The sequence below is a fragment of the Blennius ocellaris genome (assembly GCF_963422515.1).
Source record: "Blennius ocellaris genome assembly, chromosome: 19".
In the NCBI taxonomy this organism is placed as follows: Eukaryota; Metazoa; Chordata; class Actinopteri; order Blenniiformes; family Blenniidae; genus Blennius; species Blennius ocellaris.
The window spans coordinates 15,200,443-15,221,514 of NC_137668.1; the positions used below are offsets into that span (position 1 = coordinate 15,200,443).

The window sequence follows — 21,072 nt, forward strand, 5'->3', positions numbered from 1 at the left end:
AATGAAAACAAGTACACCCTCCTCCAGCACGAGAGCATTCGAGGTTGCTTATCGAACTCCAACCCGCTTGGGAGTGCGTCGGGATCGTGGGAAGGATCACAACATTACAAACATATTTCCCTCAGATTTCAACGCAGGCTCAAAGAAGCTGTTTATGAATCTCTGGCCACTCCGCAGGCCGAGAGGAGGAGGAGGAGGATGGGCCGGCGGAGCCGATGAGCTTCAACACCGCCTCTGCTCAGTCAGGCTTTCTGCCGGGCGGCTTAACTCTGTTGGTGTGAAGTGGCAGCCTTCGCTTGTTTGACTTGTAATCTACTTTACTGCAAAGAAAGAGCCTTGTGGTTTTAGTCACCCGCCAGCTTCGCGCTAAGAAATGATACACATGTATTTTTTTAATGGCACTTCTTAAATTGTTGCAGCTGAAATAGTCATTCTTCAGGTGCAAAGCAGCAAAGAAGTAGTGATCGCTCAGTAAAGTGCATATACTCCGTGAGGCAAGCCAGGGCAGGAAGAGGCCAAAAATGTTCAACAAATGCCCTTGGGGGCACCGGGGGGTTGACATTTTCAAAGTGAAATGAAGTCAATAATTATGCCTGTCAGCCATAACATTATATCCACCAACCTTTTAATCTCCGTGAACAACAAACTGTGTATTCAGGCAATTTTTCAGAAACCAACATTCACTTCTGCAGCAAGTTATTTCATCTCGTCTGCTGAATCAGACCAGATGAGCCAGTGTATGGACGTGCATGTGCATCAAATGTTAAATGGATTTCACATAAATATAGCATTTTTACACCGATTGAGCAGTTCCCAAAGCGCTTTACAATGCTAATCACATTCACCTATTCACACATGCAGATAGGGAATCAAACCTGCAACTTTCTGATCGAGAGACAGCCACAGCTGCTCCAATCAATCAATAAGTACTGGCCAGTGCACTCTAAGAGCACGCCAGACGTGCAGTTTTGGAGATCATCTGACCTCATCTTTGTGCCTAAAATCAGTATGAGGACAAGATATTCATGGTCTCTTTAATATATCACTACTTACAGATGCCATGATGAAGACATGATCAGTGATTGACTTCATCGGTGGTCATAATGTTTTGGCCGATCAGTTAAATCAGTGAGAATGTCATACATTGGATTCATAATTCAGAAGTGCAGGACTGAGTGCAGATGAAAGTCTTTCCTATCTGCTGCCATTTAACTGCATAATGTTGACATTTTGCTGGAATATTTGCACTTTGTGTGACACAATGAACTTCAACATGCTGCTAGTTCAGTTTGACATTTTTGACATACTTTTTTCAATGTTTCTTTTAGAAATTTTGATCTTTTAGTCGATTTCTTTGCGTGTGTGTGTGTGTGAGAGAGAGAGAGAGAGAGAGAGAGACATAGGGAGAGAGAAGAGAGATAATATGACAGATCACTTAAATGTATGTGAAGAACACTTAAGTATTAAAATATATACTGAAGTCAATTTACCCGAGTACAATTGACAGTGTGTAATCTACCTTTTTACCAGCATTCATGCACCCATTTAAATTGTTCTTTCAACGCAGACAAAATTGCAGCTTTATTTACATTTGATCACAAAACGAAGTGCCATCATGTCATTTCTTCAACAGAGTACTTTCCTGTTTGCTTGACAAATATGCTTTAAACACTGAATGCAGGTACAGTTGATAGAATGATTGTTTGAGACAATGTATTAATGTTATTATGTAAAAAGTAACTGTAAGTACTTCACTTGAGTACCTTTACTTGAGATTTGCAGCAACATTTTAAGCAACATAGCAAGAGTTGTATATAAGTAGAAGTTTTACATATCTGTAAACATCTGGTAATTGTGCTCATAGGCTCATAGGCTATTGTGAACAGATAGCCGTGTTATATGATATTACAACGGTGGTAAGAGGAATAATATTGGAGGTGGTTGAAATATTGCATGGGATATGATTTTTTTTCCTGTATAATCTCATAAATGAATTGCAACTAAATGAGCATATGCTCTCTTCTGTATTGTATTGAATTCACGTGTGAACAGGTCGAGTCTTCAATCTTGTGACTGTGTGACTTCGCCATGGATAATACACATTTTACAGCTGGAAAATGTGTGCTGCACTTGAATGAATCATCAGGCCATGCAAGGAGAAAAAAAATGAAAGACAACATAGACATGTTAACCACTTCCTCTCAATCCATCAAGGTTTTTTTTTAATAGGTTTGAACAACATCCTGTGTTTGCCACTGCATTCAGTGACATAATTGTGTCTTCCCTTTCGAGTTTTAACACTTTCTCATCACCCCATGTACTGCAGTTGCCCCTTTTCTTTGTCAGCGTGGCAGAAAAGTATTCACTGCTCCGGGGGACGAGGAAGCATCCAAAGCCTCCAGTGCGCAAAGACGCACCATCAGACAGACAATTCATCATGTATCATGGCTACATGTGTTGTGGAGATTAACGACTCCCCCATAAGCGAAGTTATCCAAACACTGTCTGCGTGTGTGCGCGCGTGCCCGTATATGTTTGCAAAACACCCCTCTCACAATATGTGCACCTCTTGGAAGACTCACCCAGGCGTTTTCCATTCTCCTGCGCTACTTTTTTCATGTGTTCCTGAAAAGCCAGCTCCTCAGATTTAGTCCTTTTAGGGGGTTTATGTAAACAAGACATTTCAGCCTCGCTTCTTTTTGTTTGTTTTTGTTTTCAAAACAGAATTACATGTACACAGTGTTTAATCTCTGCCCAGTGTGGAAGACAAACGAGCACCACGTACAGTTTCCCCTCTCGTGGGGCGGGTCTAAACTCATCTATTGCTCTGTTATAGTCCCTCTGGAGAGGACCTTCTGTGCTAAGAGTGGAACGTAATGTGTACTGATCTTATAGTTTCAGACCTTTATTGATGTTACTCATTCTATTGTGTTGGGTCATTCTATTGTATTGTTTTTCAAAGTGACTCGGTGCGCCTTTATTCCTTGCATTCCTAATAGATTTGACCACCGTCCTTCCAGCATTTTTAAACGTTAAAGACATACCAGCTTTAATAATAATTCAGAATGAATCTCTAACTTTGTCCCACTGTTGTTGTAAGTGGCGATTTCTGATGTGTTTTGGCTCCTCTGTACAAGCTTCTTGTTGCTAAACACATGCCCGATTTCACATATTCTCACATGGACAGCATAAATAAATAAAAACTCATTCGACAAGCGTAAAACTAAATGTTGTGAAGTAGCGCCACCTGCAGGAGGAAGCAGAAGAACGGGCGTGCTTTAATTTCTTTTAGTTGGACATCATTATGTTATTCAGGTTTCTGCTCGAGTTGATTATAAAAGTATTGGAGTTTTTTCTGAAATTACTGATTATCATTATATAAGTTGAGGTTGAAGAAATATAATGACACGTGAGAATATGTAAACAAAATTAATCTGCTGAGGGGAACAAAACATGGCAAATGTCAAATACCAAACATAACCAGAACCCAACCCTGAAAAAACACCAACGCACGCTTTTCCTATGACGTTGAACATAAAACTAAAACTGCAAAATCAAACCACATAATACTCGCAGCTTGCGTCATCACACTTTACCATCTTTAAAAGCTTGTCAGCTGATTTGTTCTGTCTGTGATCTGTGTTATCAGGCTGAAAAAAAAATATTTACTCATATTTTACACAAAAACACAACTAAAAGTCTTAATAAGGCATATTCCCCATATGGAGATATGCCAGGCTTTGTGGTACAGGTCAAATCTGTATGCAGTCACTCACCATGTTTCCCAGCTATGGGATTCGCCTCCATCCTGATTCCACCAGGCGCTGTGCTTCAGTCTCCCCCCTCTTCTCAAACTTCTATGAGCTAAACGAAGGGATTTATCCTAAACATAAGATTTGTTGATTTATCCACTTGAGTGGAAAGAAAAAAAGTCCCACCCGCCTCCTCCCTCCGGTCCGACCCGCACACAGTGCGCAGTGACTGCTCACCCACCGGACTCGTGCGCTCCGAGTCCACACCCACTCCAACACCGGTCTGACAAGTACACCTCTGTGCCTGCTCTTGTGACTGTCATTCGGATACACCTTTCGAAGGAATTCTGCCATCCTAAAAATAAACACTCGCAGGCGAGATCTAGTGTAAACCTTAAGGGTATGTTGCAATGAGCCTAAAATATACACCAGACTTCATTTGTTCGTGCGTAAATGTGGTGCTGAGAGTTTGATTTGATTTGTGCTGGATGTTGCCCCCAAGTCTGGTACAGACCTGTCATTCATTGTGTGAGTGCTCGCCTCTCACCTTCATATGGTGTCTTATACTGTGAGATGATTGTCCTGACTTCACACCACTGGTGTGGCTATAAAAATAACAACAACAACAACAACAATAATAATAACAATAACAACAACAATAACAACAACAACAACAACAACAACAACCATCATCATCATCATCATCATCATCATCATCATCATCATCATCATCATCACCATCATCATCACCACCGGAAATTACAAATACAAGCACACAGTCTTTTAAGACTTCAGAATTGCAAAGTTTTTCTTTATTCAGAAAACATACAGACATTACCCTTTACAACATGAGTTCAGTTGTAAAATTGTTCTGGTATTTTCCTGGATCACTAACATGAGAACTCACTTTGACTTAGAAGTCTGCATCAGCCTACTTGTACAGATGTCCACAGTGTTGTTCATTGTATGTAATAAACGAGGGGTGTGACAGATCCCTCTTTGTGCCTCTGTTATCAGAGTCTGCCAGCGAGGTCTGTCCTATGAACTCTTGTGCCCGGGGAAGTCTTGTGAGCAAAATGCTGAGCCCAGCAAAACATGAGGAACTACAAAGCATGCTCAACAATTGCCTGCGTGAGAATCCCACTCAGACTCACATGAACTGATTCAAAGCAAATATGTTGTTTTTGCATAATGGTCACAAAACAAATACTGTGGTCACACTGGTCAGGGCTGTGCAATGTTTTACATGACACAATCTGTACGTATTTGCATTTCCCTACTGTACAAGAACAACCAGCTGGCCTTTCAGAGACGAAACCACAACGGTGCCGCACCTCATATGACATATATGCAGGGGAGACTGTTTGGTGAACGTGTTACATCTGGTCTCATAAGCTGACCTATGCTGAAATAAAAACTGTATCTCTAGTGATGAATGGGTCACATGACAAACAAACTATATTATAAACGGGCATAATTCCATGTTTTATATTGTATTTGCACACATTTATATAGCTGGGTCTTTCGAGTGCATTGACAAGTTGTGAACACACACTCCTCTTTGCAAACATACTTCTACAGTTTGAACCTGTTTTTACCTCGTATTTTTAGGAAGTAATTTTTACATTGTAATGCATTTATTAATGACACATAGACGTTTAGATTAATTTGCTATCGATTGCTATCAATTACTTATAGGACAATGTTTCTCAATAAGACAGACTCGATGGAGGGTTTCTGATTTTGATCTGTTTTGTAAAAAAAAAAATCCAATTTAAAACACACGTTTATAAATCTGAACTCAATGAGAGTAAAAATTAAGGCCAAAATTAAACAAAATATATAAAATGTTGAAATAGAGCATGTTGGGGCTGTAAAGGCAAGTATAAGTTGACAGTGATCTTTTTTTAGTTAAGTTCAAAACTGTAACAAGTTCGTTTTTCGACAATCCCACGCAGTAATTCAATTACATTTTCTATTTACGGTATTTTTCTATTACTGTATTTCTATTGGTGGAAAGGGTCCTTCTCTGTCGTCAAGCAACTGCCTGTAAACAAACACAATGGACGCCGGAGCTCCGTTTCAAGCTCTCTACCAATGCTTGAATTGTGTTAACTTTGCCTTCTAAATACATATATTAATAAAAAAATAATTAATTTCAACGACAGATAAATGGAGGAAAAGTTTTGCTGACTTGTTTCAGCTGCATCTGCAGCCTTCCTCGGAGCGTTATCTGACTTGCCGATCTATAAACGTTATTTTTTACGCCTTTTGATGCAGATGGATCTCTAAAGTTTAATCCGTTTCAAAGGTTTGATTCGTCAAGCTTTCTTCCACTGCAGCCGCTGTATATCAGCCATGACGGAGAAACCGGGGCCGAGCCACGGACGCTGTGAGCCGCCGGTGAACAGTGACAGACCCTCGTCCCAAACGTCCCAGGTAAACTTCACAATCTCCTCTGATCGATGTCAGAGCACATCGAGTTATACATGCAATCTTTATTTTGATTCGCAGGATATTTCTCACTTGCTGGCGAGCATTTTCAAAGACATTTACACAAATGACATTATCGGAATAAAAGACACTTTGTCCAACCTCGTCAAGACGAACACTGGACGCAGCAGCTACCATGAGAGATTCCTCGAGGAGCTCCAGCAGGTGGCCAAACTACAACACAATTCACAGTAAGATGACGGTACAAGTGTACATGACTGATTGTTTTTTCCCCCCACATTGCAGGCTCATACTGAGTACGAACAGTGTGTTCGGGAAGCAGACATGCTGGAGAATCACATCATTCAGGCCAGAGCTCGAGCTGCAGCCAAAGAAAACCTGGCCTATGAGAGGATGAGAGAGGGGATGGAAGATGATTTTGATGATCAGGGCTTACTTACAGGTGAGGTAGAAATCATCAGTGCATCCAAAAGTTAGAGTGCATTAAGCGGTGTATGCAATGCTATTTATACCAGTAAGAATAGTGAGAATATTCTATTTGTCACTATCCGTCACCTCCATGCGCCTCTGGCCTCTCCCATATCATTAGCTGTGTTGGATGCACACATCTTCAAATGTATTATCAGTTAATCACAATTTTGTGAGGACAGTCAACAGATTGCAGACAAATAAAAAGGTCACGAATGTTGACGAATGAATCAACCAGTAAAAGCCACCCACATCTACCATGTGCAGCAATGGGTCATATCAAGAGTGGAGTGTGGAGTCATAAGTGGAACACGATTTGCTCATAATTAATATATCTAATTAAAGAAGCAACCATTTGGGAACACATTTTTGCTTTTAACTTCTGTAAATGTGCAGTGGCAGAGCTCGCCTGTGAGTTGTACATAGGCCCGATCTGCTTTTGAATGTTTACAGATTTTCCTCAAACTTGATAGAGATGTCGTGACGTTTTATTTTGATCCAATCGCTTGTCTCTGGTTTCCAGTCAAATCGGTCTTTCCCCGCTGTGTGGATCAAGACCTTCTCATAAGGAGCAGCCTGATCGCCCCTCAGGACTACTTAACCACACAAAAACCACAAGCACAAGCGCAAGCCCCGACAGCAGGTGCCTGACCCCCTTTGATACTCGTCTTTAAATTATTAATGGCCATTGTGCCGTGACTCAACATTTCACTTGTCTTGTTCCTTGTCAGTAAAAGTCGATCTTACCAAAAGAACCATTGCCTACAACATGCGCGTCTCCAGGGAGCCTGAGGATGGTGGTCACGCCGTGACTCCTGGCCCACAAAAGACTGGTTTTGAAATGGAAGATCGCAGCTTGACTTTTGAATCCAGCTCAGATACACTAAAAAAGAAGAAAACATCCAAGGAGGTGATGTATAAGGTGTTTGTGGAAGCTTGTTGGAGATTAACAGCAGCGAGGTAAAGGCACTGCAAAGCAACAGAAGAAATGGCTCAGTTAGGGAGGAAACAAAGCTTGACAAAGAAAGAGCATCACTGAAAGGAATTCTATTGATCTGGCAATCCTGAACGACAGATCGAATGACGTCAGTGCATTATCTTTATGAAAATCATGCTGATTTATTGTTGTGCATCACCCAGGGGACAAGTCAGACCAAAGTCAGACCAAAGTGGAAGGGCGAGCCAAGTGCAGAGGATCGGGCAGAGGGGCGAGACAGACTTCAGAAGCTCAACGAGCGACACGGCTACCTCCGGAATCCGCGCTTCCTTCCGCCGAATGCACAGCGGGGCGGCACGTCCCTCATCCAGCCACGAAACACAGTGAAGAAAGCCAACAATGGAAAAAGGTACCAACATCTGTTGACTTATTTCATTTTTGTTTTTTTTTTCATTATCATTACTCTGGGCTGCATGTTGGAGTAGTGGTTAATAATGATCATATCCCCGGGTTGACGGTTGGCTTTGTAGCCAGTAGTGTGTTCGACACCTCAAATGTGCCTCCACACACCTCTGAGAGGCAAACACAGATAGGATGACTGAAAGTGAAACAACACACATCCTGGTGTGCAATAAAAAAAAAAGACAGGCTGACTCTCATTCTCCTTGTTGCCCACAACTAACTACCACGTAGTGCATCACATCCCTGAGCTCCATTTTATTGTCAACAGATGCTCATTTGTTGTTACGTTTGTGTTCCTCCTCTCTCAAAGTTCCACTGATGATCCTGTCCCTGTTTTCCAAGCACAACCTCCAGTGGTGGTTTTCACTGAATACAGCATTGGAAAGGTCTATGAGGTGTGTTTTGGTTTTTCATTAACTCAATCAAAACATGTATAATATCTTTTAGTTTAAATAGAAAATATATATATATATATATTCAGTATGTGTTGTGTCCTTTCTTATGTCAGACGACTCTGGAGCTGAAAAACTTGACTTCATCAAGCCGCCATGTGCGCGTCCTTCCTCCCACCACTCCTTACTTCTCCATAGGACTGGGTGAGCTCATTTTAAGTCTGACTTGATTAAAGTGCAAGACATGTCATATGGTTTGAGGAAACCACGAGTTATGAAAACCAGAAATGCCAGACGGTTTGTACCGATACAGTCAGACATCTGAGGAATGCAGTTTCTTGGCACTTGGCAGCGATTCCTCAAGTCAAATAATAACAGCATCTGGCCGGGTTAAACCCTTCTCGTGGAGGGAGACCTTGTCACTCCGATACTTTTCGGCAGGACGATTCCCCGGTGAGGGTGGCGTTGTTGCCCCAGGAATGAGTTGCAAGTACACGCTGCGCTTTGCCCCGGACTCCCTGGCAGACTACAGAGACTACTTAGTGGTGGAGACTCAGGGCGAGCAGCTGTTTGTGGTGCCCGTCGAGGCCGGGAGGCCTCCCCCTGTACTCACCTGTAAGACGCATCATAATGTATCAGGTCAGGTTGATCTTCCACATATTGGCATACAGTCGTTCATCCTGCATTGACTTCCTGTCATTGTTTTGCAGTACCAACAGTTTTGGACTGCGGCTCCTGTCTGGTTGGAGGAGTTAAGTTTGTTGAGTTCTTCTGCCAAAATGTTGGTCTTAGCGGGGGGACCTTTTGCGTCATTCCCAAGAACCAGTGGCCAACTTCTAACCTGAGGGTAAACATCTACACAAACTGTATAAACACTACCCTTTTGAGTAAGACGAATCAATCCTGTGATTAACATGCCACACTTTGATTTCTTTTTATAGCCTGTGGCCAAAACGTACTTTTCAGAGCAGCCACCTTTTGCAATCAGTCCTTCCTTTTTTAAACTGCAGCCAGGAGAGGCAATTACTGTGGAGGTGAGTCCGTTATGGGTTTGTTTTTGTTTTTAATACACCTCCCAAGTTGGATCACCAGGGTTTGCTTCTTATTGCCTCACTAAGTACGAATGCAATGACCTTAAATATCTTTGTTTCAAATGTTTCGCAGGTGGTTTTCTTTCCCAGTGCTGCGGAGAAGAGCTGTCAGGTTTTTACTATAGTTTGTGACAACTGCCAGGTGCAAGACGTTTCTATCGAAGGTAAATTTTTACGAGATTAAAAAACCAAAAATTTTTTCTTTTACAAAAAACCTCCCAAACTATCTTTCGTGTGATTGTCATATTACATGTGCTTATTTTTCCAGGCGAGGGTCAACTGATTGCCATTGAGTTTGTGTCTGTATCTGGGCAGCAGGAGCCCCCCGAGCACGGAGAGACGCACGACCGCACCGCGGATCACTTTGTCCGTTTTAATCCCAGCAACCCCCACTCTGTGCAACGGAAGAAGATTGTCATCAGAAACAATGTGTGAGCGTCACATCTTCATAAACCTTCATGATGCCATATAGAATTGTGAAATATTCTTTCGTTATATTTATTAAAATTATTAAAGCACAAACCTCAGTAGTTTCTTGTGTTTTGACCTTCTGGCCACAGCAGAGCTGAGTGTTCTGGTAGATGAATCTGTAACTGGAGCAGTGGCACTCAGTTTGTAATTTGGCAGTAACTGAGAACATGAAATGAAGTGCCAACTTTCAAGGTTGCTGCTTTGTTTTCAATTCGGTGTCGTTATGTATTTTACACAACTCTGTAAATATCTTTAATCAAATGCGTGGCCAGCGTGCAGACAAATGCGTGGCCATGCGTGCAGACATTACGTCTGATTTTGTTTCCCCCCCCCCCCCTTCTTCTTTTTCTGTCTTTGGGTTGAAGCCACTTGGAGCTGCCGTTCTTCTGGCAAGTCATGAAACCCAATTTGGACCCTCTGCTTCCAGGGGAATCCCCTGATTTGTCCCATATCCAGTTCCACCAGGCCACAGATGATGTTTTCCATGTCAGTCCTTCTGCAGGCACTCTGACTCCCTGTCAGGACCAAGAGTTTCTTTTCACTTTCTGTCCAAAAGAAGTATGAGACTCACACATAAATGACAGAAGTGTCTTAAGGTTAAAAAGCTGACTTTTCTTATTGGGTATATGTATGCTTTTTAAGTTGAAGGAATATCACAGCGTCTGTCATTTGGTCCTGAGGGATGTGCCTCAGCTGCCGCCAGAACCCAATGAGAGCAGGTAAAGTTTCTACACAGACAAAAGTGTAAACATGTGCTGCCACTGTTGATATACACGACTGTTCAAAACATCATATTATCACATTCACTCTTTACAGTGGTAGACATAGCTTCAGCTAATACGTGCAAAACTGTGTGTGTGTGTGGGAAGTGCAGTGTCCTTCAGCCCGTGCAGGCCGGCTCAAAGCTCAGGAATGTCATCGTCATGGAGATAGAGGTCAAGGGGTCAACCGAGCCGTTCCAGATCCTGCTGGAGCCATACACTGTGGTGATTCCTGGAGAGGTTTTCATTTGTACAACCACGCGAAGGAATTTTAAGGTTATCCAAGTGGCTTTTTTTATCTCCTCCATGTTATTGACGACTGACTATCAGATCTTTAATTAAATAACTGTGTCACAATGTGACAGTTCTGAAACTGTGCTTGTGTTGCCATCTGTGCATCAGATGTGGAACCACAGCAAAACCTCCATCACGTTTCAATGGGAGAAGTTGAACAGCGACAGCCACTTAATGGAAGTAGAGCCATCTACTGGCAAAATAGGTGCGTCACAAATGAAATGTGATTAACTCAAAGGAAACGTTCATTGATATTTACATTGGGTATTACATATTGATTTATTTGTTTTTCTTCCCGTCTTGTGATTTGTTATTTTGGATTGATTGTCCAGAGGAGAACGAGTGTTTTGATTTGGATCTTTTTGTGACTGGAGTGAAACCAGAGAGGGTTGTGACCAGTTTGGTTTGCCGCATACAGCACCAACACGAGCCCGTCACTTTGACTGTGAAAGTCTCCTTTAAAGTAAGATCAAACCATATTACAATTCAAATGAGACTTTTCTCTTGCTGTTTTTTGTCAACTGTATGGTTCTAAGTCACCTCTGATTTTGAATAGGGTCCCACGGTAACGGTCAGTGTCGCCACTGTGGACTTTGGACTGGTGAAGCTTGGGGATCAGACTCAGACGACTCTTCTTCTAAGCAATCCAACGCAGCTAGAGGCCTTCTGGGAACTGAAAGAGAGGCGTTATATTCACCACAGCCATCCAGACTCACAGGTACAGTAAACAAATACCTTCCTCACATGAAGTAAGCTTTTGTTCGTGGGTGGAGCGTGTTTACCGTTTATATCTCGACAGTGTGACTGACTCCTTTATTGGTGTTTAGTTCTCACTGGAGCCTTCCAGAGGTGTGTTGCCCCCCTTCGCCTCTTGCTGTGTGAATGTCGTCTTCAAGCCACAGACCTGCCTACAGTTGGAGACAGAGCTTGAGCTGATTGTGGAGAATGGAACTGGATGGTAAGGATATGAAGTCAAACAGTTTACTTCCTTTAAAGATTCATTATTTGATACATAAGTACTCCCAAGCCTGCGTTCATGATGTTACTGAGTCACAGTAACCTGTTTACTCTGTTTACTCCTTAAAGTCACCTGTCCGTGCGAGCGGTTGTCCAGTCTCCCCAGGTGAGTTTGCAAAGCAGCAAGCTGGTCCTCTCTGAACTTTACGCCGACGTCCCTGCCGAGGGCATCGTCACACTCTTCAACCAGACCCTGCTGCCGTCACACTTCAGTTGGAGGGTATGCTGCATTACAGTTCAGCTCTAGCATCTCTGTGTGTGAGAAATAATAAGTTTACACTAAATATTTTAACCTACATGTTCTCTTTTCAGTTTTTTGGATGCATATTATCAGGGGGAAATTATAGTTGCTTTCCTCTTTTATCTGGAATTTTGGCACATTTTTGTAAGTGATGATATCAGTTTGCCATTCTGCCCCTCAGACCCAGCTCCAGGGTCAACAAGCTTCAATGTGCACAGCCTCTTTTGACCCCTCCTCTGGAACTCTGGGACCTAATGCCAGCATGCAGATCACAGTTCACTTCACTACCCAAACAGATGTGAGGACAGTATATGCCTTTAACAAAGCTTTTCTCATACACCTCAAGCTCAGCAAATTGACAAACGTTTCACACCTACTCCATTAACACAGACTAATCGTTTTGGTATCTGATGCTTTTTCCCCTTTTGTGTTTTTTGTAGCTGGAACTAACTGATGTGGCTGCACTCTGTGAGGTCCAGGGGATGGACTCTCCCCTTGTTGTTGCCGTTGTGGCTCCTAAACCTAAGACACTCCATGTGTCATACTCTTTGCCAAGTTCTGGGTAGGAACTTTGATGCAAAATTTGTATTAGAAAAAAAGCCATAACTACATTATCAGTTTACCACAGCTGCTGAGTAAGAGGCATTGCTCCTCACAGTCTTGCTTTTCTGTCAGACCCTCTCAGGATAATCAGAGCCTTTCCCCACTGGTGCTGGACTTTGGTGATGTAATTCAAAAGAAAGTTGTTAGCAAGCAGTTACTGATAACCAACCAAACCGCCATCGCCGCCACTTTTACCGTATCGGCAGAGTACTTCACCGGCTGCGTCTCAGCTCAAACTTACCAGTCCGGGAGAAGGTGAGAAACTCATAGACCTGAACAAGGCACCAAATAAAAACTGAACTCGAACTGAAATGTAACATTGGTCTACATCTTAATTCCAGATTTGATTATGTCAAGAATCCGCTTCATTCTGTTCAAGCAAAGAAAGTAGAAGAAAAAGCTTATGAAGGTATGCTTTTACTTTCAACAGTTTTTTTGTCGCTGTGCGGGGTTGAGCGAAAAACTGTGATTTGGTGTAATTCTGTGTTTTGTGTCTGTTCTTAGAGTTTGTAAGTCGCCTGCTGGCTGATGGAAAAGGTGCAGCTTTCCTTGTACAGCCAGACAGGGGAATGCTCAAACCCTTTGAAACCCAGACTGTGGACGTGACAGCCTACACTGACTTTTGGGGGGAATACAGAGATCAGCTCATCTGCAAAGTATATTATAATTATATATAACAGTTAATATGAGGCAAGAGCTATTCAGAATTAGGCTTTGTTTTTAATTGAGATCATTTCGCTGTCCTTTTACGCTGCAGGTGGGGGAACTCGACGCGACGCTCATTCCTATGCAGATGACAGTCACAGGCTGTCCAATCTATTTCCAGATGACAGGCCCCCGAACTGATGACCAGCACCGGGGACCAAACATACAGTCTGTATCACGCTCCATTTGTCCAATTTAATAGCCTACTGTTAAACTTTTCATCAAGTGCACGGACTTCACATTTCTCTCTGCGTCATTAGATTCTGCACCCACATATCTGGAGGTGACACCGTGTCCCGTTCCCTTCGAATCAACAATCCCACCATGATTGGTAAGCAGAGTCATTAAAAATGTTTGGGAATGGAGGGAAATTGGTCGAACCATGCATTTACACCCATAAACTGTCTTATTATGGCCCAAGTGTAACATTTATGGATGACATCAGCTACATGACAAGTGATGACACAAAATGACATGAAATAATTAGCTCTCAGTAATCTTTTATTAAATCTGTGCGTTGTGGCAGACGTCCGTATGGACTGGGAGACATACAACAGAGATACGAATGACTGTAAACTGGTGGACGTCGTGGTGGAGCCATATGGAGATGCTTTCCCACTTAAAGCTGCTGATGGCAATGAAATGCTGAGGGGTGCTTTGGGGCTCCCTCCTGAAAACGTTCATTCTGAATGGAAAAAGATTCATGACTCTGGTTCTGAGGAAACCAGATCTTCTTCTCCCCAAAGCACAACAGTCAGTATATTGAACACACATAAACTTTTATGTATTTCTTGGACTTGGGGAAATCTGTATGATTAAAAAGCAATTGAGTGAATGCAGATTAATGCTTCTTTTATTGTTTCAATGGTTAAAATATTACCTGTATTGATTTCAGGATCAGGAGGAGGACGAAGAGGAAGAGGAAGCTTATCTTGATCCTTCAACCCCTGAAGAAAAACTCATCTCTGTCCATATCAGGCCTCACATGGGCAAACTCTCAGATTACCCCTACTGCATCACACCACAACAAATAGTATGCCGAGTATATTTACACCAAACGATTTCTGCTTTGACTCTTGCATCTCTTGATGATGATGTATTTATTTGTGTGTACCTTTCAAGGTGATTCCAGCAAAGAGCAGTGGAGTGATCCATGTGTCTTTTACCCCTTTGACTCTTTCCGGGTCTGCGAGTGAGACCAGATGTGCAGGCATTGCTCTCGGATTTATAAGCCTAGACCATGAGGTAGGATGCTTAAAACATATGTTTCAATTATGATTGCTGGCTATGGCAAATACATGATGACTTCAATGATATTGAAATTCCTTTTTTTTTTTTGTGTGTGTGTTTTTATGTGTGTGAAAGATGGCTGCCTGCATCCCGGGCAAAGTTAAAAGGTCTCAGGGTTTAGATTTAGAGCCTGTCAAGATGGATCTACTAGCAGCCGTTAAACCTGCAGCGTAAGCAATTACACTCACACTATTTATGTCTCCCATACCCCTCATGCATCCAACTCAATTTATGTTTCCTAAATTAAAATAAGCTGAGGTTGGGCAAAAAGAGCTCAGAGGTGGTCTGATTAAGTTGCATATCTCCATCTTGATATCCTGTTGCTGCAGGCTGCTGGTGCAGATGGAGGAGGACGACGGGGTGCTGGAGTTTCACGCCACGGCTGGTGATTTACTGAGGGCAGGATCAGACAAGGAGGTTGGTCCGACAATTCAACAACACTAATCAACAGAGCCCTGACGTACTAAAGTGCATGCTGGAGGTTTTAATCCCAGGGGTGTATGGTGTTTCTGAGAAGTCAGTAATTTTCTTTCTGTTTTTATCTGCAGCTCGTTGTGGAGGAATTTGACATCACACGAAGCTTTCAGCTCAAAAGCTCTTCAGAGATGCCGCTTCACTTCCGACTGGGGACTCAATCTCCTTTTTCAGTGCTTCAGCTGCAACCGCGAGCCAGGACCAGCACCTCCAGCAACCCTCCGCTTGGTGATAAACAGTCCCTGGTGCTTCAGCCTCAACACGACATGCGGGTAACATGAGGGGAAGTTGTGTTTTCAGCGTATTCAGCAGCACATTAAGTTTTGATATGAAGCCAGTGATGTGGGTGTTGCTCTTTCCTACTAGGTGACAGTGGCCTTCCACTGTTCTCTGCCTCTGCTGGACCACGCGGACCAGAGAGATGAGGAAGTGCCTCCTCAGGTAATGCTCATCCACAGTGCAAGTGGGCACAGGAAGCTGAAGTTTCAACAAAACCTCCGGATCCACTACAGCAACAACACCCTTCAGGTCTGCATTGAATGCATAGATGAGTGTATAATCATGGCAACGTGAGCAGTCTCACAAAGTCCTTTCCCTCTGTGCAGACAGTGCCGCTTTGTGCCTGGCTGGATCTATCCACACTGCATTTGTCTTGTGACAATATCGACTTTGGGCTCTGCTTTGTGGGACACACACAAACCAGACTCGTAGACCTCTGCTGCACCGGTGCTCATGCCTACTGGAAGTCAGGTGAGGACACTTTATTTTCACAACTCTTAGTAATAGTTACTTCGCAAATATATCTGTTGATGAGGTTGCCTGAAGAACATCCTGCTATGTTACTCATGATGTATATGCTTGTGTAAATGAACTGTGTGTTTTACCGTTTGCAGAACTGCAGGGAGAGGATTCTATTGTGTTTCACGTGACTCCAGACTTTGGGTTGCTCAAGTCCAAAGAGCTTTGTGTCAGCCAACGTCTTCAGATCAGCTTCACTCCCAGGTAGACCACCCGCAATCTATTATTTATTGATATTGATATTGTTGGTGTTATTAGTAAATTCATCACAAACTGTGTTTCAGTGAGGACAGGGAGTTCAGGACCTTGGTAGTTGTACAGTCTCCTCTGGTGAAGACGCTGACGCTGCAGCTCAAGGGAACCGGATCTCTTGATGAAGTGTACAGGACTGAATTTATGTCTTTATAACATTATAGTAGAAATTAGATCTGTTGTTTTATTTTTATTTTTTCTTCATTGCAATAATTATCAAAAAGAACTTATCTGGTCTTTTATTTCACATACTATACTTTGATGATCTGGATGGTTGGAGGAATGGATGGAAGGGTTTCTGTATATTAGATTGACACACAATACAATGAAAATGGAGAAACTTCAATCCCTACATTTATACTACATTAATGTATTGTTTATAATGTTGTTTTATAGTCGATCTTGAAAACCACAATGTCAGTTACCTTTTGTAATCACAGTGGCAAGTCATCAATTCTACCACACTGCAACTTAAAGTCTGCAGTCACTCCCCTTTTCACTGTCAGGGAACGTGCATATCATGCAATATGCTTTGGAGACAATTTTCAGAGCAGGAAATCACCAAAACAAAAAGCACAGAAAGATTGAAATCTTAACAAGCAACTATTATTCTAAGGCCCACGCAGTTTATCTGCACAATTAAACAAGAAACGTATTTCTTTGTTTCCACTGGACAGAGTCATCTCCTGACAGGCCGATGAGAGGATGTGTCCAAGCAATGAATCCTCTGATGATACTCTCTGCTGAGAATCAGATATTAGTTTGTTGTACACGTAAGGAAAAATCCATGATTCACTGTAAAGTCTGATCTGATAACCAAAACACCCCTTTTGTGGTATTTTTAGCGTGTTCTGTGATGCTCTCCTGAAGGCCTCATTGATTTACAACAATTCAATATCAGCTGCAGCTCACCACTGACGGATGCATGGATTTTTCCTGAAGGCCTTTTAAGCGAAGTGTGAGGCTAAAATAAAAATCAGCGAGAAACAAAAGTACCTTCATTCAGACATACTTTTCTATACACCATCTGACTGACTTGTACAAGTGCTTCTGGGAACAAGGAAGGCTGGTTCAATAGTGACAACATAAGCAGGGCTCCCAGAACTGCACACTGGCCCTCGAGGCAGGAGCGAAAAACAAAAGGCTCAATGACACACCTGTAACTAAACGGTACGCCTCGCCTAGCGAGAGGTGGCTATGGCACAATTTAGCTGTAATAGGGAACTGGGACATCAGGATTATACTCACTGTGAATATGCACATTGATACAGTAATGTCAGCTTTATATATATATATATATATCTGCAGAAAAATATGTCATTTTGATTAATACTTAAAATGTGGAAGAAGAAAAAAAATATGTGCTGTTGATTTACACAATAAGTAAATGGAGCATCTTTACATAAAACTGAATTTGCATGTCTTGTGAGATGCTAAGTCTCTTGGTAACTGTGAAATTCTCTGAGGGGATGCTACAAAAAAAAAAAAAAAATGCCAACACACACACACAAACACACACACAAACACACATGCACAGCCTGTTCGTGTTTGTAGCAGCTGCATGTAGCGTTCATCTACTACAGAGTTTAACTGTACAGACAACTACAAGCACTGCAAATCCACAGAGAGATGCAAATATCCAATTGATATTCATTGCACTCAAGCAGTCTTGCACAGAGCAAGGGCATGTCTGATCACAATAAAACAGTGCTGTGCGGAGCGAATTCAAAGAGTGACGCTATGGCCAAGGTCAGCAGTGCACCCTTATTCCAGTCGTCACAGCTAATGTGCTGTTAAGGAGAGGGCTGACTACCCAGGGCTTTTTCTTTTCTCTCCATAATAAACAATTTGAATACACACGTAGCATCTTTTCTTGGGTGCACAATGCAAGTGTTCAGCAGAATGGACGACGTGCCGTCACATATTCACTTGCCTGTTTGTGGCAAATATGAATGATGATGATTGTCACTATCCATTAGTGTGGACCTCATCAGCTCACTTGTTTGAGTGAACACGACATGCTTGTCATGCAAAACCAGTGAAATGATGAGCGGAGTCTCAGTCATCCATATATTACCATGCTGGAGCACCTGCTGCCACTAATGAATACTGCAGAGACAACGAGGGAAGAGATTTGTTTAAAAATGGTCTTTTTTTTTTTTTTTTTGGAAGAGATGGGGTCATTACTGAGCTTGAGCATTTTCAGCTGATATTTCCAACCGCTCCTGTAACTGAGAGGAGCTCAGTTAACTGGAGACTGGAACCAGAAACCCACTGGGATCAAGAGGGAGCAGTTAGAAAAACTGTGGCTGCACTAATGAGGAGTACACAACGCTGTGCGATGTGTTGGTGTTCACCACCACAGACAATACGGCTTCTCTCACTGACAAAAAAAAAAAAAGAAGAAGCAAAATATGTACACAAAGAAAACCTTGATGTCAACAAAATATGAGTGGAACAACAGAAAAGAAGTTTCCTAACGACGTGGAGGAGGAAGAAAATCGGTGCATTTGGCTAAAAACGTTGTCTTTTGTAAAATTATCCTGAAAGAATTTACAGCTGACTTTTACATCAGAAAAGTAAGGTTAGCATTGTGAGTTCCTGTGTTGTCCAGGGATACATGGCCACTTTTATGTTTTCCTCATGTTTTTTTTTTCCATTTTCTCCAGATACTTTAGTGTCCTCTCACAGTCCAAAAACATGCATTTGATGCTAAATGGTGATCCGAGGTCAAATCTGTGTGAATGTTTGGATGTTCTCTGAGTGGTTTTCTTCAGGTCGTCCTGTTTCTTCCCTCAGTCTAAAAACACAAACAGTGTATGCATACAGCATATTAACTTGACTTTGCCCAGGTGGCTGGGATCTGCCCTGGGCCCCATGAGTTGGATAAAGAGGTCAAATCAAATGTGTGAATGGATTCTGCAGGTTTTCAAGGAGGAAAGAATAGACTGAAGGAGACTGACTGTGGCCCAGCGGTTCCAGCTGGGCCACAGTCAGTCTCCTCACAGTGGGCAGGTTGTGAGTTTGAATACTGACTGGACCTTTCTGCATGGAGATTTAGGGCAGTCGTGGCCTCGAGGTTCGAGAGGGGGATGTTTGGAGGCTCGATCCACACTGGGGCTCCCAGGGCAAGACCCTAGAGCCTCATCAGCTCCCTGAGGCGCCGTGATGTGGCCGCAACTCAGCACCGTAGAAATAGGAATAAAGAATTTGGAATTTCCACAGGGCATTGATAAGGTATAGTTAGTGGGATCAGTTACTTCGGATTCCTCTTGCAGACCAAAAACATACGACCTAATTGCCCCGAGGTGCCCTGAGGTAAAGATGACACGAAGGATCTGATATTTTCTGATGCAAACATGATCAATTGCTTAACAGGAGGCGCATATCCGCTCCTTTATCCACCTCTGATGTGTGTGTGCGCGGCCCTGCAGCTACAGTTGTGTTGGTGTTTTTTTTTTTAATGCCGGTGGAGATGGAGGGTCCCGTTGCAGGTCACGCGCACTTCCTCCAGGTGTCCACGCGGCGGCGGCAGAGCACGCGCGGTGACGCCGCCGCTGCCTTGGAGACGCACCACCGGAGCGCGTCACCACTTCCTGGAGCTCACGTTGTTGCTGACATCAGAGGCGCAGCTCCGGGGAACAACTCAGATCCTCTCTGTAGTGTGTGTGTATGTGTGCGTATGTGTGTGTGTATGTGTGTGTGTGGAGACAAGCGGAGCGCAGGGCGAATTAAAAGAAAAAAAAAAAAAGAAGTAAGAAAAAAAAAAAAGAAAAAAAAAACTTTCCTCGGAAACACTGCGGCCGTTGCAGTTGTATTTCTCCTCCGCAGCTCTGGATCTATGCGCCTCAGAGAGGAGAGCAGCTTTCTGCCACAGTGCGCCTCGTACATGTGATTTCTGCGCTTCAGATCCCAGAGCGCAGTTTCCGGATCAGCAGCTCACTGTTTTTTGGGGACATTTCCAGCCCCCCCCTCCTGCATATGTTGGTATTTTTCCACTCTTTTTTGTCGATTATCGGTGGTTCTTAATAATCCAAACAGTTCGTCTTCATCAATCCCGCAGCTGTTGCAAGAACATGGACACACTTAGATAACAAGGTAAGAGTCCGAGCGCCTGTTTTCTTCCTCTATTTGTTTGGGGCCAGTTCCTGTGGTTCACTGCTTTTGTATGCCGTTATCTCTGGTTCTGAATGCCACAACAGTAAAGCAGAATAGCAGATATTGATATGTCCATGCTTGGTGCACAGGTAAATAAACGACAGCATGTGCTGTATATTTACTCTGTGCAAGTTCCAACTGTTTCTTTCTGAAGCTCCAAAGGTTTTCAGTGTTGTGAAGTCAAATATCACGTTGTTTTTCTAAGTGGGGATGATTTATTGCAAGGACAAAATTAACATTGGATTATAGGAATGTTTTTTGTTTAAATTTTCATTATTCAATTACTTATTTTTTGTGTCTGGAGATGATGGCTCTCTCTGGAAAATCATTGTCACATTGTGCCTGAGCACTTATTCATGGTCTGTGCCTTTCTCTCTCTCAGCTGTCAGCCCTCCAGACCTCTGTGATTCACTACGGTTACTTGCACTAGTGTTTTTATGAAAACAAGACCT

At 42.7% G+C, this 21,072-nt stretch overlaps 3 protein-coding genes across 3 annotated transcripts in view; 2 read left to right on the top strand and 1 right to left on the bottom strand.

The window, feature by feature from the left end:
• Nucleotides 1-3,909, bottom strand: part of plcd1a (phospholipase C, delta 1a) — a 14,777-nt gene extending 10,868 nt beyond the window's left edge. Inside the window, exon 1 of the mRNA XM_080514954.1 lies at nt 3,777-3,909. Coding sequence (XP_080371080.1) covers nt 3,777-3,807 — 31 coding nt within the window. The 5' untranslated portion in view covers nt 3,808-3,909. The remainder of the gene's footprint in view (nt 1-3,776) is intronic.
• Nucleotides 3,910-6,110: 2,201 nt separating this feature from the next.
• On the top strand, nt 6,111-16,618 carry dlec1 (DLEC1 cilia and flagella associated protein; the record flags this gene model as incomplete). Its single annotated transcript, XM_080514807.1, has 37 exons — nt 6,111-6,191; nt 6,267-6,410; nt 6,492-6,648; nt 7,406-7,482; nt 7,815-8,032; nt 8,384-8,468; nt 8,582-8,669; nt 8,907-9,080; nt 9,176-9,312; nt 9,407-9,499; nt 9,630-9,720; nt 9,825-9,987; nt 10,393-10,585; nt 10,670-10,746; nt 10,902-11,064; nt 11,191-11,287; nt 11,415-11,545; nt 11,639-11,800; nt 11,910-12,040; nt 12,169-12,319; nt 12,522-12,638; nt 12,781-12,902; nt 13,016-13,198; nt 13,285-13,352; nt 13,448-13,599; nt 13,701-13,816; nt 13,909-13,979; nt 14,175-14,326; nt 14,544-14,681; nt 14,771-14,893; nt 15,014-15,108; nt 15,268-15,355; nt 15,487-15,684; nt 15,779-15,940; nt 16,018-16,162; nt 16,306-16,414; nt 16,495-16,618. The coding sequence occupies 37 exons, from the start codon at nt 6,111-6,113 to the stop codon at nt 16,616-16,618; spliced, it is 4,776 nt and encodes a 1,591-aa protein (XP_080370933.1).
• A 3,469-nt stretch (nt 16,619-20,087) lies between these two features.
• map3k22 (mitogen-activated protein kinase kinase kinase 22) overlaps nt 20,088-21,072 on the top strand; it is a 41,668-nt gene continuing 40,683 nt past the window's right edge. The window contains exon 1 of the mRNA XM_080514957.1: nt 20,088-20,560. The gene's annotated coding sequence lies outside the window, so the exon portion shown is untranslated. The remainder of the gene's footprint in view (nt 20,561-21,072) is intronic.